Source organism: Physeter macrocephalus, chromosome 6 (assembly GCF_002837175.3).
Source record: "Physeter macrocephalus isolate SW-GA chromosome 6, ASM283717v5, whole genome shotgun sequence".
NCBI lineage: Eukaryota > Metazoa > Chordata > Mammalia > Artiodactyla > Physeteridae > Physeter > Physeter macrocephalus.
Window position 1 is genome coordinate 30,238,455 of NC_041219.1, and position 18,770 is coordinate 30,257,224.

Genomic DNA, 18,770 nt, shown 5'->3' on the forward strand with positions numbered 1-18,770 from the left:
GGGCAACCTTGTCTTCTTCCTGATCTTAGTGGAAATGGCTTCAGTTTTTCACCATTGAGAATTATGTTGTCTGTGGGTTGGTCATATATGGCCTTTATTATGTTGAGGTAAGTTACTTCTATGCCTACTTTCTGGAGGGTTTTTATCATAAAGGGTGTTGAATTTTGTTGAAAGCTTTTTCTGCATCTATTAAGATGATAATATGGTTTTTCTCCTTCAGTTTGTTAATATGGTTTATCACATTGATTGATTTGCATATATTGAAGAATCCTTGCATTCCTAGGATAAACCCCACTTGATCATGGTGTATGATCCTTCTAATGTGCTTTTGGAGTCTGTTTGCTAGTGTTTTGTTGAGGATTTTTACATCTGTGTTAATCAGTGATATTGGCCTGTAGTTTTCTTTTTTTGTAACATCTTTGTCTGTTGTTGGTATCAGGGTGATGGTGGCCTCATAGAATGAGTTTGGGAGTGTTCCTCCCTCTGCTCTATTTTGGAAGAGTTTGAGAAGGATAGGTGTTAGCTCTTCTCTAAATGTTTGATAGAATTCGCCTGTGAAGCCATCCGGTCCTGGGCTTTTGTTTGTTGGAAGATTTTAAATCACAGTTTCAATTTCAGTGCTTGTGATTGGTCTGTTCATATTTTCTATTTCTTCCTGGTTCAGTTTCAGAAGGTTGTGCTTTTCTAAGAATTTGTCCATTTCTTCCAGATTGTGGACAAATTTCTAATTCTGTTGATTTGAGTCTTTTCCCTTTTTTTCTTGGTGATTCTGGCTAATGGTTTATTAATTTTGTCTATCTTCTCAAAGAACCAGGTTTTAGTCTTACTGATCTTTGCTCTTGTTTCCTTCATTTCTTTTTTATTTATTTCCAATATGATCTTTATGATTTCTTTCCTTCTGCTAACTTTGGGGATTATTTTTTGTTCTTTTTTCTCTAATTGCTTTAGTTGTAAGGTTAGGTTGTTTATTTGAGATTTTTCTTGTGTCTTAAGGTAGGATTGTATTGCTATAAACTACCCTCTTAAAACTGCTTTTGCTGCATCCCATAGATTTTGGGTAGTCGTGTTTTCATTATCATTTGTCTCTAGGTATTTTTTGATTTTCTCTTCGATTTCTTCAGTGATCTCTTGGTTATTTAGTAGCGTATTGTTTAGCGTCCATGTGTTTGTATTTTTTACAGTTTATTTCCTGTAATTGATATCTAGTCTTATTATAACATTGTGATCAGAAAAGATACTTGCTATGATTTCAATTTTCTTAAATTTACCAAGGTTTGATTTGTGTTGCAAGACATGATCTATCCTGGAGAATGGTCCATGAACACTAGAGAAGAAAGTGTATTCTGTTGTTTTGGGATGGAACGTCCTATAAATATCAATTAAGTCCATCTTGTTTAATGTGTCATTTAAAGCTTGTGTTTCCTTATTTATTTTCATTTTGGATGATCTGTGCATTGGTGAAAGTGTGGTGTTAAAGTCCCTTAGTATGATTGTGTTACTGTCAATTTCCCCTTTTATGGCTGTTAGCATTTGCCTTATGTATTGAGGTGCTTCTATGCTGGGTACATAAATATTTATGTTATATCTTCCTCTTAGATTGATCCCTTGCTCATTATGTAGTGTCCTTCTTTCTTCCTTGTAATAGTCTTTATTTTAAAGTCTATTTTGTCTGATATGAGAATTGCTACTCCAGCTTTCTTTTGATTTCCATTTGCATGGAATATCTTTTTCCATTTTGTATGTGTCCCTAGGTCTGACGTGGGTCTCTTGTAGATAGCATATATACGGGTCTTGTTTTTGTATCCATTCAGCCAGTCTGTGTCTTTTGGTTGGAGCATTTAATCCATTTACATTTAAGGTAATTATCAATATGTGCATTCCTATTATCATTTTCTTAATTGTTTTGGGTTTGTTATTGTAGGTCTTTTCCTTCTCTTATGTTTCCTGCATGGAGAAGTTCCTTTGGCGTTTGTTGTAAAGCTGGTTTGGTGGTGCTGAATTCTCTTAGCTTTTGCTTGTCTGTAAAGGTTTTAATTTCTCCATCGAATCTGAATGAGATCCTTGCTGGGTAGAGTAATCTTGGTTGTAGGTTTTTCCCTTTCATCACTTTAAATATGTCCTGCCACACTCTTCTGTGCTTAGCCAATTTTTTAAATTAGTCAGCAACTCTCCCCAAATATACTAGGTAACTCTTATGGAGTTGCTGAGTGTGTTTATACCCAGAAGACAGAGGAAAAACTAGGTGGATTCTCAGTTACCTTTGAAAGAAGCTATGCAGTTTTTCTGGCTGTTGGATGGAGTTGCATGTGTCCCAATTTATGTGGGATAGCTTCCACATCACTTTTTGGGGAGGCTGTTAAGTCCTAGAAGGTAGGCTATTTATCTTCCTTTAAGCTGTTAAGTCCTAGAGGGTAGGCTATTTAACTTCCTTTGGCTAATTTTCTTACATTACCCTATGCCCCTTGCTTTCTTTTTTTTTTTTTTTTTTTGCGGTACGCTGGCCTCTCATTTTGTTGTTTTTTTTTTTGCGGTACGCTGGCCTCTCACTGTTGTGGCCTCTCCCATTGCGGAGCACAGGCTCCGGACATGCAGGCTCAGTGGCCACGGCTCACGGGCCCAGCTGCTCCGCAGCATGTGGGATCCTCCCAGCCCGGGGCACGAACCCACGTCCCCTGCATCGGCAGGCGGACTCTCAACCACTGCGCCACCAGGGAAGCCCCCTTGGTTTGTTTTTAACAAAACTTCCCAAATGGTGACAATGACAATACTGTCCGTAAACTGTCATTTATAGCATTGGCAACGAGGGTATTTTGTAGTTTACTAAGTACTAAAAAATTAATTCTATTAATATAACTTCTTTCAGTTGAAAGTTGTAGTTGTTTTTTTTTTTTTGTACCAGCCAAGAGCTGTCTGAATAGATTTTACAGGCATCAAGAATTACATCTTTCTTCTGTGAGACATTATGATTCTCTCCTCAAGTGAAGAATATCCTTTGTATGTAAGTTCATGAGACATCCACTTAATATTCTTATATTCTTTTGGAGACAATGCCGAATGACATCAGTTCCACACTGCCTTTAAAACACAGCTCTGATTTTGATTCCATCCACTTCACTATTCATTTCCAACTGTCAAATTTGGCCAAGGGAAAAAGAAAGCCCTTAAGAAGAAGCTAGGCTATTAATGTGGTCTTCAAAATGCTAAGGAAAGGCTAAGCTGTTTATAGCGTTTTCAAAATGCTCATCTCTCGGAGATTTGCCAGCAACAGTGTCAAGGTGAAATAGCTCTCGTTCATCCAGGAACCGAGAGCCTTTGTGTTCTCTGCACTCAAAGCACTGGTCCCACTGTTGTTAGATGTGTTATTTGGGGGTATAATGATCCTTGGATATAATTTAAACCAAAATATAGTCATGAACCTGATATTGTGTATTTACTGTAAAGGTGGCAAGAAGTGTGTGCAATGCTTGAGAAAGCAAGCCTGGCTTCATTCTGGGTACAGCTGTATTTCAGAATCAAGGGGACAATTTCCGGAAGTTTAGTCACTTTGTATAACTTAAAATGAAGTGAGAGGCAGGGGTATTATTAGAAAATCTGTACATCGCTTTCTATATTGCTGAAAACTGAGTCAAGTGCTTAGTTTCATTCACTTCTTACATTTTGCAAAACGTTTTTGTCTTGATTAATAATCTGGACCCTTAACAATGGCATTATAATTCATTTTAGGAGGATGTTGATTTTGGCTTCATATTTCTCAGTCAGTTGACAAGCCTTTTGAAATTCTCCAGACCAATGTTCTTTATATTTAAATAAATCCACAAAGGAGAAACTGGTGTAAATTTACCCATTTTCTTTGTTAATACTTTGGACACCAGCCATTCGAGATTTTTCGCCCTTATTTCTCCTATATCTCAGGTAGCTGGTACCATTATGTTCTTTTTTCTCAACCACCTGTGAGAGCACAGCACGGTGGGAAGAGTGCTCGGCACATGCTGGAGCCCCAGTGTTGCTCTTGTGGACAAGTCATTAGTCCTTAAAGACCTCAGGTCAATTACATGCTGTTGAAGGTCTCAGAAGCAACGTATCTCAGTAGATCAAAACATGATTTGATTCTTGGTTCCACCATCTATTGATGGTGTGACCGTGAGCTACTCACTTTTCCTTCTCTGCTTCAGCTCCTTATCTGTACATTGGTGATAGCTTCTCCTCATGTAGGATTGCATTGGAAACAGTATGTGACACGTCTGATATAGTGCCTGTCAACGCCATGGGTAAGCATCCAATACATTGTGGCCATCTTTATTTTTCCCTGCCTTAAAATAATGAGAAATGAGTCATTTCTTCATTTGATCATTCGTAACTCTTTGCATTGGTGGCTTTTGGCCTATCTGAATGTTTGCTAATTTTCAAAAGAGTAAAGGGACATTTAATAGATGTAGTCTTGGTAGTCTTAATATTATTTTTCAATCATCCTTTTTAAATTAAACTTTCTGTTTTGAGATCATGTTAGGCTCACATGCAATTTTAAGAAATAATAATATAATACATTATAATAATATAATGTAAAACTGTAGTACAGTATCATAACAAGGATACTGACATTAATAAACTCGGGGTACAGAACAATTTCATCACTACAAGGACTCCTTCTGTTCTCCTTTTATAGCCACCCCCGCCTCTCACACCCCATCTCTGTCCCTGACCCTTGACAATTATTAATCTATTCTCCATTTCTATAATTGTATCATTTCAAGAATGTTATATTGAAGGAACCATACAGTATGTAACCTTTGGGGATTGGTATTTTTTCACTCAGCTTAATTCCCTGGAGAACCATTAAATCATGCTTTTGATGGACCAAAAAATCCTTATGAACATTGAATATTTTACTTTGGCCACAGAATAATCATTAGCTCAAAAATGCCTGTTGTGGTACGTGGCACATAGGGTGGGGTAAAGGTTCACTGGGGCGCAGGGGTGGATCCCACTCTATCTGATTCACCCCTCTTCCTCCCTCTCCTCCTCCTCTCCATCCTTCTCCTCTTTCCTTGCCCCCTTCTTCTCCACATCTTCTTATGGATATTGACAGACAAAGGCTGATTGCTCAAGTTAGAAATACTAAAAAGAGTTAAAAGAAATACTTTATGTCAAATTGCTCTGTAAATTGCAAGCTCTGTTAGACTTCCTATCAGAAATTGCGGGTCAGTGATGGCCACATTGTAAGAATAGTTTGCAGATGCTTGCGATGTAAACGGATGGGAACAAAGGAGTCAGCGTGAGCAGTGTTTCCTTACGCATCATCGTGCTCATGGGCCTGCGCTCTAGTTTCTGCTGCAGTGGGAGCTGCTGACTAACAAAGCCCCTCAGCCTTTCACTCTAACCAACAAAGTCCCGGGAACAAAATGCAAACTTCGGTTCACATTCTTTATAAGCCTTTGCTCTGAAAAAGAGCCCCCTGTTTAGAGTTGCCAGATGTTAAGCTCGCTGAGCTCCTTCATGAAAAAGCATCAAGAAATGCCAAGTATTGTTCAAACTCTGGAGTTTTCATTTCAGTATCTCAGGTCAAAAACCCACAGGCAGATCAGTCACAGCCATTCAGGAGGCAGCCCAGCTTCAGCATTTGTACCCAGTTAGAGCATTTCTTCCTGTAACTTTTCTGCTGAGAGTCAACGACCTGACCTTTAAGTGGAGTCCAACCCTTACTCTGATGGAATGTCCCCTCTTCAGAAATACAGCAAGGGGAGAACAAGCTTGCCAGAGCATAGCTGTTTGAGCCAGGATAGCTTAGGCTATGCTGTGCTAACAAATAAACCCCAAACCTCAGTGGCAATAAAGGTTTGCTTATTTCTCATAAAAGTCCAATGAGGGGTACGCAACTCTCCTTCAACTTGTAACTATGCTGTCTGGGCTACACGGCCTCCAAGTCGGAGAAGAGGGCTAGGGGATTTCGTAGGATGTTTTTAAGTTGGGTGACTATAGACACAGGTTTGCCTGCAGCAGTCACAGCGCATACCTGTTGATTTGGTGTGATGGTTAATATACTCTCCTTTTATTCTCCACAGTCTCCCAGTTTAGGCAATAAATGAGGGTGACCATTTCTAAGAGCCAGCATGGAATGGCTATCATATAATTTCTGCCCATATCCTATTGGCCTTGCCCTGATGTGCAAGGATGCAGAGAACCATAGAGGAACAAGTATGTACTTCAGCGAGCACTAGTAACTTCTGGCACAGCAGGTATCGGCAGGAACGCCATGAATTTTTTCCACAGAATTAATTCAATAATTTCAATTACCAAAACTCTGTTGAGAAGATAGGATAGAAATATGACATTCTTATGAACTAAGCCATCTCATTTAATCACACATTGTGGTAGGCTGACTCATGGCCCCCCAGAGATGTCCACATCCTAATCCCCAGAACCTGTTACCTTATATGGCCAAAGGGACTCTTCAGACGTGATTAAATTAAGTATATTGAGATGGGGGGGATTATCCTGGATTATTCAGGCGGGACTTAAATGTAGTCACAAGTATCCTTGTAAAAGGGAGGCAGAGGCAGACTTGACAGCAGAAGAGGAGAAGGCAACATGATGATGGAGGTGAAGATTGGAGAGATGTGCTTTGAGGATGGAAAAGGGGCTATAAACCAGGGAAAACAGGTGGCCTCTAGATGCTAAAATAGGCAAAGAAACAGATTCTTTGCTGAGAGTCTCCAGAAGGAACCAGCCCTGCTGACACCTTGACTTTAGCCCAGCCAAACTGAATTCAGATTTCTTACCTCCAGGACTGTAAGAGAACAAGCGTGTGTTGTACTCCACTAGGTTTGTCTTACATTTGTTACAGCAGCAGCAGGACATTAATCCACACATACCGTCTGAAGTTCAGCATGTGACTTAAGGTTTCCGTTTCTGTATAGAGGTCTGTAAAAAACAAATCCTTATTTTACGTGTGAGATATTTAAGCGGCTTGCCCAAGGTCCCTTAGCTAGTTAATGTCAGAGCCAGGATTTACACCCAGGCAGACTGGCTGCTCAGATCACGTTTCTAACTACCCTGCTGCACTGCCTTTGCCCGACTGCCCAGCTGCCCTTAAACTCCCCCTACCATGCCCATCCACCACGAAACGCCCCTGCTGCATGCAGCCTCTCCTCCCACACCCACCTGACTGCAGTCTCTTGCTCCTTCCATGGGCACTGTGGGCCCCTGGACACATTTCCAGCTTCCGCTTTTGGAAAAAATTTTATGTAAGGTTCTAGGGCTTCCATAGGGAATTCTCAAGAAAAGTTAGGCTTCAGGAGAAATTATTGAATTTCTTCATATTTAAGTGTATGGGGAGGGATATTATTTGAGGGAAGATATTTCTGAATCTTCTTCCTACTCCTTAGTTTCTAATTCTCTTCCTCATACTCTAGAGGGGGAAATGTTCTTAAGGGTAATCAAATAATATGATTAATAGAAATGATACTGGAAAGGTATTAAGTTTGTTTTACCATGACCCAGAAAAGAAGCCTCTAGAAATTTGGTATAAAAATTCTCAGTACTTTAAATCTCCTGTTAGCTTGTATTGGTTATATACTAGTATGCGTTTTGCCATATTGCCATTTGTTTATTGGTTCTATTGTTAACCACTGAATTAAATATTTACGCCTGGGTGGCCCCTTCTCTGAGCCACTAAGAGCTCCCCTTCCAGACCGAAGAACTTATTTTCCCAGCTCTGGGAATGTGCTGACCAGCAGCCGTCAGCTCTCAACCCTCTCCAGGAACCGCCCCTGTCTAATGGACATGGCCTTTTTGGGCAGGGGTGGGTTGGGGGGGTATCTGTATCTAATTACTGGCTGATATGGGTATGCAATGACCCGACCCCCCCCACAAGAGTTGGGACAACTCTGAAGGGCCACTCCAGCTTCAAAGCTCCCCATGGGGTTGGCAGGGGGTTGTTGTGTCTGCATTGCAGCCCATCTTCCCCCTCTGCCTAATCCTGCTTTTCTTACCTTTCCCCACGGGTGTTGATCCCAAGGGTTTGCCCCGATAAACTTCCTGAAAGCTAAGTTCCATCTCAGGGACTGCTTCCCAGGAACCTGAACTGCAACAGTGAGTTAAAAATAATAATAAAAAATGAAGATCCCTGACTGGTGATGAATACATAAGAGTGCTCCATTAATCCTTATTTACTGGAATCAGAAGAGTTCTAAAGGAACTTGGAAACACACTTTCTGATTGAAAGTTTATTTTCTAATGTAGAAGTAAGGGGAAAACATCATACACATGTCACCCACTCATGATTAAAAATACCTTCTACAGTGTGACCCCACAGTTCAGTCACATTTTCCTTTGACCTCTGTTTTAACAGTTAATTTACAATGATATAAAGTCTGTAAAAGAAAGATTCGAGCCCATATCCAATCCTCAATAAATGCAGGCTTCCTTTTTCAGAGAAACATTTTTTCCCAGAGTAAAAAAAACAAGGACTTGGTAAAGCTTTAAAACCATTTTATGCAAATAAAGGCAATGATGTAAAGAACAGTGTCATCACGCATAGAACTATATCGGAATTTATGCTCACATCTCCACAGAGAGTGAGGAATACACAATCAGTTTTACAACACATTGACTATAAGCATTTCTGTTCAGTCATCTACCCAAGAACACTTTTCCTTTAATTCTTCCCCCAACCTCTGATTATAAGCACTGAACCATCAGCCGAAAACTTGCATCTAGCCTTTATGCACTTCATTGTTGGTTGTATAACTCCGCTTCCTGTTCTGATTAGAGCTTTTGATATTTTAAAGGGCATTTGCCCTCTTTGAGACCCTTTATTAGTTTTTTATATGGTGACAGAGACTTTCCTGGAGTGAGAGAGCAGCTGTTCTTTCTGCACAATAGGGTTTCAAAGGCTCTTTTCTCTGGGACTTAGACTCTTGAGTGTCAGAATAAGCCTGGATATGCACAGCCTAAACTTTTACTTTTTTCTTAATGGTCTCTTTTGGTCTTAAAAGATTGTTTTGTTAAATAGTTCCCTATAAAAAGCATATACCCATAATGGAGATATCGCTGCCAGCTCTATCATTTTTCATCACGTAGTACCTTGGCTCAGCCTGGGGTAGGGTATGAAGGGCAATGTGTGCAGAAGGGGTGCAAGGGAGGAGGAGGAGGAGTGCAGGAGAAAGCCCCAAAGGCCCCAAAGACATTCACCAGCTGAGCACTGCCCTAATCTACATAATACCAGATACGACTCTTGTGGGGTTTTTCCTGATACCAGCCAATTCTACCGTTCTCTGACACCAACTGGGTGCCCAACAATTCAGTTCTGACGCTACTACCCAGAGTTAGCACAGACTCCCACAGATTAAGGGCTCAATCCAAGAATGCCCCCACTTCAGATGCCAGCTGTAAATGAGCTGCCCAGGCTACCCATACTTCTGTCCCAGCAGACTGCAGATTCAGGAGTTCCCATGATGCCCCCTAAGGTTCGATAATTTGCTATAAAGACTCACAGGACTCAGGATAACACTGCACGTATGATTACCAGTTTATTATAAAGGATACAACTGAGGAATAGCCAAATAGAAAAGATGCATAGGGCAAGATATGAGGGTTTGGGAGGAGCAGAGTTTCCATGCCCTCTCCAGGTGCGTCACCCTCCCAGTACATCAATTTGTTTACCAACCAAGAAGTTCCTCAACATGTGTCATTACGGGGTTTTTGTGGAAGTTTCGTTACGGAGGCATGATTGATTCAGTCATTGGCCATTGGTGACTGAACTCAATGTCCAGTTCCTCTCCCCTCCGTGAAGGTCGGGGGCACTGGGCTGAAAGTTTAACTCTAATCACATGGTTGGTTTTCCTGGTGACCAACCCCATCCTGAAGCTATCTAGGCACCTTTCCCCACCTTAGTCATCTTATTAACCTACAAAAGAAAACTTCCAAGGGATTTAGGACCTCTATGCCAAGAAACTGGGACAAAGACCAAATATGGATTTTCTCTTGTACCACAACTGTAAAGTATGAACATCACATAAAATTGATTTTGAAACATACATCCCAGTGAATGTAGTGTCCCTCAATATATCTCCTCTCATGGAGGTGCTCTTCATGTGTTTCAATAAAGAGGCCATTGTTCCATTGTTCAAAACATCTTTGGCATCTACTTAGATGTGAAAATGGAGACAGGGCTCCTTATGTTGCTGAAATGTTTTTGTCTGGACTGAAACCTTTGGTTTCCTGACCATGTGGGACAATATATCTGAGCAGGAATTGTCCTTTATTAAAAGGTGAACTCTGCTCAAGAGCTCAAGGAAATGCCATGCATAGCCAGGGCTGAGTGGTTGTAGAGTGTCAGTGACAGTGATGGTGATGGGGTTGATGATTTACGAAGAACAGATTCTATTCTTAGGCAGTACAACAATTGAACCAATTTCCTGAACATATGCTTTCTCAGCTGTAATCCTGTCTTTAATTTCTAATTTTCTTGTTCTCTGCAAAATGTCTTTATAATAGTTACTTCTTTAAATTTTAATTTAGAAGATTTCTACCACCTTACCAATATGACCCTTTGATCTCATGTTTAAGAAAACTTTTCTGCTATATTTAAAGTTTTATTAATACAAAAATTAGAGTGATGCAAAAGATAATCTTGTTTGCAGCAAAGTGTGAAATTTCCTGTGGTCGGATAGAGTTGTATATAAGCCCTTCTCACCTTCCTAAGAGTTAGGTGCTGTTTCTGTTAGATTGCGGAGAATAACATTGTTGGTATTGGGATTCTCTCGATCATATAAAGTATAGTGAAACCAAATACATCTAGTTCCCTCTCATCTGGAACTTTTATTAGATGGGTCACCAGTCATTCATGATATCAGCTCTTAAGTAAGCTAGTATTGTATTATCCTTTCTACTTTGGAATGCATGTTTTTTCCCCAGTCCAAAAAAAAATCCAATAAATCACTAACTTCAAAGACTCAGGTGATATATAAAGAAGAGATAGAAAACATGGTAGAAAAAGGTATATATGAGAATGCTAGATAAAAACAGTATTTGCTGTTGGTACGGGCCGGCCGGCTGCACATCCAGTGCCCGGTAAGGGGTGCCTGGCACCGCCAGCTGGATGGGGGCCCCCCTGCTACCCTCGCGACTCTGGCATCCAGGAGGATACAGCATGAGCAGTCGCAGCTCCCTCTCATTCTGCTTAATCTTCTTCAGAATGAACCCCAGGCTCAGCTGGGAACAGAAACTGAAGTTCCTGGATTGTATCGTGGCTGCATATAGGGAGTAGGAGTTCTGACTCAGGAGCCAAAACCAAGAGCCCCTAGGATGTTGATGTCACCCTGGGGCCACTGTGTGGCTCAGTTCCCTGGAAACATGGTCCAGAAGCTGCTCTTCTTGGGACTCGGCATCATCCTAAATCTGCCAGTTACAGGGCTTCTCCACTTTCCCTGGCTCCTGAAATCGTAGAGGGTAGGCCTGGGATTCTCCATCCAGGGTGGAAATGGCCCCTAGGGGCCCTTGGGAAATGTGTGGGGGCGTCATTGGATTGAACCAATTTCAAGGTAGAGTTCATGTCGTTTAGACGGCAGGGGACAGACTTGCACAAAGAATTGTCCTGCCCAAGATGCCCATTGTTTCTCTGTTGAGAAGCAAAATTTTTCATTTTGCCGATGAGAAAATTGAGGCTCACATGGTGCTTAGCGTGATTGACATAGTGACTGACATATAGTAGGTGCTCAATAAATATTTGTGGTTGAACAACAACAACAAAAAAACCAGTATTTTCTTTCCTACGTCGAAGCTATTGTTTTTTCTTTTAATGGCTGTGACTCTGTATTTTAAGGTTCTTGAAAGGACACAAAGTTAAATCCAGTCGTTTCACAAAGCTTGCAGTTTTTTACATCCTGCTTACCAATTACAAGAGTAGGCAAATCTAATTGATTAGTGGTTATTTGGCTTTTTCTCCCTTTTTTCTTGGTCATTAACACTTAGAATCAATGAAAAGACAAATGACACTGGGCTGAGAGAAGCAAGAAGACGTCTCAAATTAGGTGCTCGATAAAAACTCAGTGGCTTAAGAAAAAGCATAGATACTTTGAATACCATATGATTTTTGTTTCAATCAAGGAAAATAGAACAAAGGAACAGAAGTAATAAAATCTTTCATTATGATAAAATCTAGTTTTCATGCAGAAACTCATATAAAGTATAGCATTGGCAAAAAAACCTTTAACTTTCCAATGGCTTTCAGAACTCCCCCAAACAAGTTCAAGTCCAGGCCAGATTTTAATGAATCCCTTCAGTGTGCCCCACCTTGATTAACTTCCTTTCCCTTCCTTGTACTGTTTCAGACTTTTATTCTCTCTAGGCAGGCAAAATCATCATTTCTTTAATATTGCTCCTTGAACCATAACCTGCTTGAACTAAATTACAATCTGCTACCTACCAAGGTGTTTTTTCCTTTCTTTCTACAAAGTGTTTCCTAATCCAGGAAAAGGAACCAAGATTCTCTGGTACCTTATCCTGGACAATTTGGACTCAAAGCTATTTTCTAAACACATACAAGACTTCTCAGTAATTATGTGATTGCCCATGTTATCTCTGTTGAATGACAAAGAAAGAAATTCAGTAATTTCACCTGGAACCTAACTTTTCTTGAGAAGTTCCCTATGGAAGACCCAGAACCTTCCATAAAATTTCCAAAAGCTGAAGCTGGAAAAGTGTCCAAAGTGCCACAGAGCCCATGGGAAGAAAATTTAACCGAGGAGGTGAACGACTTGTTCACTGTAAATTATAAGACACTGGTGAAAGAATTGAAGAAGACACAAATAAATGGAAAGATATTATGTGTTCATGGATTGGAAGAACTAATATTGTTAAAATGACCATATTACCCAAAGCAATTTACAAATTCAGTTCAATCCCTATCAAAATTCCAATGGCATATTTCACAGAAATAGAACAAAGAATACTAAAATGTGTATGGAACCACAAAAGACCCTAAACGATCCTGAGAAAGAAGAACAAAGTTGTAGGTATCACACTCCCTGATTTCAAACTATGCTACAAAACTATATTAATAAAAACCGTATGGTACTAGCACAAAAACAGACACATAGATCAATGGAACAGAATTGAGAGCCCAGAAATAAACCCAGACATATATGGAGAATTAATTTACAACAAAGGAGCTAAGAACATACAATGGAGAAAGAATAGTCTCTTCAATAAATGATGTTGGGAAAACTGGACAGCCACATGCAAAAGAATGAAAGTAGAGCACTATAGTACACCATACACAAAAATTAACTCAAAATGGTGAAAAGCTGAAAGAATTCCCTCTAAGATCAGGAACAGGACAAGGATGCCCACTCTTGCCACTTTTATTCAAAATAGTTTTGGAAGTCCTAGCCACAGCAATCAGGGAAGAAAAACAAATAAAAAGAATCCAAATTGGAAAGGAAAAAGTAATACTGTTTGCAGATGACATGATAGTATACATAGAAAATCCTAATGATGTCACCAGAAAACAGAGCTCATCAATGAATTCAGTTGTAGGATACAAAATTAATATACAGAAATCTGTTGCATTTCTATACACTAAGAACAAAATATCAGAAAGAGAAATTAAGAAAACAATCCCATTTACCATTACATCAAGAAGAATAAAATGCCTGGGACTACACCTACCTAAGGAGGCAAAAGACCTGTACAGCAAAAACTGTAAGATGCTGATGAAAGAAACTGAAGATGACACAAACAGATGGAAAGATATACCATGTTCTTGGATTGGAAGAATCAATATTTTTTAAATGACCATACTACCCAAGACAATCTACAGATTCAATGCAATCCCTATCAAATTACCAATGGCATTTTTCACAGAACTAGAACAAAAAGTTTTAAAATCTGTATGGAAATACAAAAGACCCCAAATAGCCAAAGCAATCTTGAGAAAGAAGAATGGAGCTGGAGGAATCAGGCCCCCTGACTTCAGACTATAGTACAAAGCTACAGTAATTGAAACAGTATGGTACTGGCACAAAAACCAGACACATGGATGAATGGAACAGGATAGACAGCTCAGAAATAAACCCACCTACTTATGGTCAATTGATCTGCAACAAAGGAGGCAAGAATATACAATGGAGGAAAGAAAGTCTCTTCAATAAGTGGTGCTGGGAAAACTGGACAGCAACAAATAAAATAGTAAAATTAGAACATTCTCTAACATCCATATACAAAAGTATGCCCAAAATGGATCAAAGACCTAAATGTAAGACTGGATACCATAAATCTCCGAGAGGAAAACATAGGCAGAACACTCTTTGACATAAATCACAACAGTAAAGTTTTGGATTCTCCTCCTAGAGTAATGGAAACAAAGACAAAAATAAACAAATGGGACCTAATTAAACTTAAAAGCTTTTGCACAGCAAAGGAAACCATAAACAACATGAAAAGACAACCTACAGAATGGGAGAAAATATTTGCAAATGATATAACTGACAAGGGATTAATTTCCAAAATATACAAACAACTTATACAGCTCAATATAAAAAAAAACAACCCAATCAAAAACTATATCTGGAGAAAACTCTAATTTGAAAAGATCCATGCACCCCAGTGTTCATAGAAGTACTATTTATGATACCCAAGACATGTATAATGTATTATATACAATGGAATATTATTCAGCCTTAAAAAAGAATGAAATAATGCCATTTGCAGCAACCTGAATGGATCTAGAGATTATCACATTAAGTGAAGTAAGTCAGACAGAGAAAGACAAATATCATATGATATCACTTATATGTGGAATCTAGAAAAATGATACAAATGAAGTTATTTACAAAAATAGGCTCACAGACATAGAAAACAAGCTTATGGTTACCAAAGGGGATGGGGGGGGGGTTGAGGGGAGATAAATTAGGAGTTTGGGATTAATAGTTACATACTTATTATATAGATAAACAACAAGGACCTTGTGTATGGCACAGGGAACTATATTCAGTGCCTTGTAATAACTTATAATGGAAAAGAATCTGAAAAAGAATATATACATATGTATAACTGAATCACTTTGCTGTACAATTGAAACAACACAACATTGTAAATTAACTATACTTCAATTAAAAAAGAAAAAATCTGAAAAAGTATAGATAGATAAATGTATGTATAACTGAATCACTGTGCTGTATACCTGAAACATTGTAAATCAACTATAATTTTTTTTAAGTGCTCAATAAAAAAGTTAAGTTTTGAAATATGGAATTGAAAAAATTAACTCAAAATGGATAGAAAACTTGAATGTAAGACCTGAAATCATAAACTTCCTAGAAGAAAACATAGATGGTAAATTCATTAACATCAATCTTAGCAATGTTTTTGTGGATCTGGCTCCAAAGACAGGGGAAACAAAAGCAAAAATAAACAGAGAGGACTACATCAGACTAAAAGCTTCTGCCCAGTGAAGGAAACCATTATCAGAATGAAAAGGTAACACACTGAGTGGGAGGAGATATTTGCAAATCATATATTAAGTAAGCAGTTAATATCCAAAATATATGAAGAACTCATACAGTTCAACAAAAACAAACAAACAAAAACCCCCCAAACAACCCAATTAAAAAATGGGCAGGGGATCTGAATAGACATTTTTTCAAAGAAAACATAGAGATGGCTAATAGTCACATGAAACTGTGTTCAACATCACTAATTATTAGGAAAATGCGAATCAAAGCCATAAGTAGATATCACCTCATACCTGTTAGAATGACTATTATCGAAAAGACAAGAAGTAACAAATGTTGGAGAAGATATGGAGATAGGGAACTTTTGTACACCATTGGTGCGACTATAAATTGGTGTAGCCACTCTGGAAAACAGTGTGGAGATTCCTCAAAAATTGAGAATAGAACTGCCATATGACCCAACTATTCCACTTTTGGGTATTTATCCAAAGAACATGAAAACACTAATTTGAAAAAATACATATACTCCTGTGTTCATATGGAAACAACCTAAATATCCATTGATAGATGAATAGATAAAAGAAGACGGGGTGTAAATACAATGAAATATTACTCAGCCATAAAAAAGAATGAAATCCTGCCATTTGTGACAACATGGATGGATCTTGAGGTTATTATGCTAAGTGAAAAAAGTCAGATGGAGAGAGACAAATACTGTATGATTTCATTCATATGTGGAACCTAAAAACAAAACAAGTAAACAAAATAAAATGAAAACAAACTCATAGATATGGAGAATAGATTAGTGGTTACCAGAGGGGGAAGGGATTGGGGAGTGGGCAAAATAGGTGAGGGGGGTCAACTTTATGATGGTGATGGCAGCTAGAGTTGTGATGGTGATCACTTTGTAGTATATACAGACATCAAATTATAATGCTATACACCTGAAACCTGTACAGTGAAAAAGAAAATACATGTTGGAGAGGATGTGAAAAAATTAGATCCATCATACATTAATAGTGGGAATGTAAAATGTTGCAGCCTCTACGTAAAACATAGAGTAAAACAGTTTGGTGGTTCTTCAATAACTTACATAGAATTACCATGTGATTCAGTAATTTCATTCCTAGATATGGACGCCCCCCAAATTGAAATCAGATGTTCAAACAAAACATGTATTTAACAGTAACACTTCACAGTGGCCAAAAGGTGGAAACAGCACAAATGTCCATCAGCATATGAATGGATAAACAAAATGTGGTGTATTCATAAAATGGAGCATTAGTCATAAAAAGGAACAAAGTATTGATGCACACAGCATCAATGGATGAACCTCCAAAATATTATGTTAAGTTAAAGAAGCCAGACATAAAAGGTCATATACTGTATGGTTCCATTTTTATGAAATATACAGAACAGGCTTATACACACAGACAGAAAGCATATTTGTGTTTTCCAAGGACTGGGGTAGTGAAATTAGGAAATTAAAATTTAAACAGATCAAATAGTTTACTCAGCCTCACATAGCTGGTATATGGTGAGGTCTGAGTGAACCAAGCAGTCTTACTCCAGAATGTACACTTTTAACCTCCATGTGGTTATTCTGCCTCCCTGAATTGGTTAAGGTGGGATTTCTCTTACATATTGGTAATTGTAAAAGCAAATAATGGAAATCTAGTTATCCTATTTCAAAAAAAAGTAAAGAAAAAAAGGAAAAAAAAAACCCACATGATTATACATTTGTATGAGGATTTTTAAAGTTTTGGAAAGATATTCTTTAAACTGCTAACACTGATTACTTCAGGATTGAGTAAAAAAGGAGGATATTATTAATTTTTTCACCTCTTTATTATCCGAAGTTATAGAAAGCATTGGAATACTTTGATCATTTTTTTAATCCAATAAAATGAAGAATAAGAAATGAAAACCAGCCTCTACTTTTAAGTTCGTTATGTTTTCTTGAGAATAAAAGTTTCATTTAACAAGCAGACAATACATTTAAAAAAACTTGTCCTCTAGTTTCTTTTTTTTTTTTTTTTTTTTTGTGATATTTGGGCCTCCCTCTGCTGTGGCCTCTCCCGTTGCGGAGCACAGGCTCCGGACGCGCAGGCTCAGCGGCCATGGCTCACGGGCCCAGCCGCTCCGCGGCACGTGGGATCCTCCCAGACCGGGGCGCGAACCCGGTTCCCCTGCATCGGCAGGCGGACACGCAACCACTGCGCCACCAGGGAAGCCCCTGTCCTCTAGTTTCTTACCAGGATTCAGGGCCCCAAGGATCTAATTCATTGTGACCATTCTCCGTGATGTTTCTCATACATCTTCAAAAGTGTCTAAGTCTGCGTGAAGTGCGTCCCCAGTAAACATTTATTTCCTTCCTTTATGTTTGTTCTCTCCTTCTTGCCCTTCTCCCACTCAAATAACCAGTGCTATGACCCCAAAAGTAGTCTTTATTTTCCATCTTTCAGGCTGCTCAGATGACTTTGGCTGCACTAGTCCTCAGCATGGTAACTAGGTGTTTCTTTCAGAAAGAGTGAGCTCCAAACATAATTTTTGCTTCACCATGTCAGGATTTAAGCTCAAAATGAGGGAGGGAGACTTGTCAACTGGGCAATGTGTTATGGAGGAAAGTGGTTCATTAGTAACTGGGCCAAAATTCCTACACTTACAATCATATACAATGATTATATAAATACAAATGGTCCATATTTATATGAGTGTCTGCTGTTTTGTAGGTTCATTTTTATAGATTTACAGATATGAATCTGTAGGCTGTTTTTATAGACTCATAGATATGAATCTTCATAGGATAGAAAATGATATATGTGACATTTCAGCAGGGTAGAGATGTGAAATTTTGTGTCTTACCTTAGGCAAGAGTTAAAAATCTTTCACATAAAATTATTACATGGAATTGGTATTTGAGAACGTTACTTCAGTCAACAGTTTGGAACAATGTATTTCATGAACACTTTTATGCTTTTTCTCAGGTCCCATTTGATATCTCGCTGCCATCTATGTTCAGTCTTGAGAGACTTTTTGATCTTGCTAGTGGTTGTATCGTATCAGAAGGAAGCCTTTTCAACTGGATGGTGTCGATTATTCCCTGAACATCCTTTACATGTTAACCTTATAAAGGATTTAATTGTTACTGCTTTTCTTGTTTGAAATAAATTTTTGGAACTATCCTCTTAAAATAAGCAAAATAAAATTGTTTTCTTTCATAAGCTAAATTTCTTTAAAAAAAACATCGTCTTGAGTAATGTTTTAAATGGTATTTGAATTAAATGACAATGCTGTTGCTTATTTAAACTATCTTAC

General features: G+C 38.5%; 1 protein-coding gene across 1 annotated transcript in view; it reads left to right on the forward strand.

Moving 5' to 3' along the window:
* CFAP54 (cilia and flagella associated protein 54) overlaps nt 1-18,559 on the forward strand; it is a 296,564-nt gene extending 278,005 nt beyond the window's left edge. The window contains exon 68 of the mRNA XM_028490464.1: nt 18,440-18,559. Coding sequence (XP_028346265.1) covers nt 18,440-18,559 — 120 coding nt within the window. The remainder of the gene's footprint in view (nt 1-18,439) is intronic.
* The last annotated feature ends 211 nt before the right edge of the window (nt 18,560-18,770 follow it).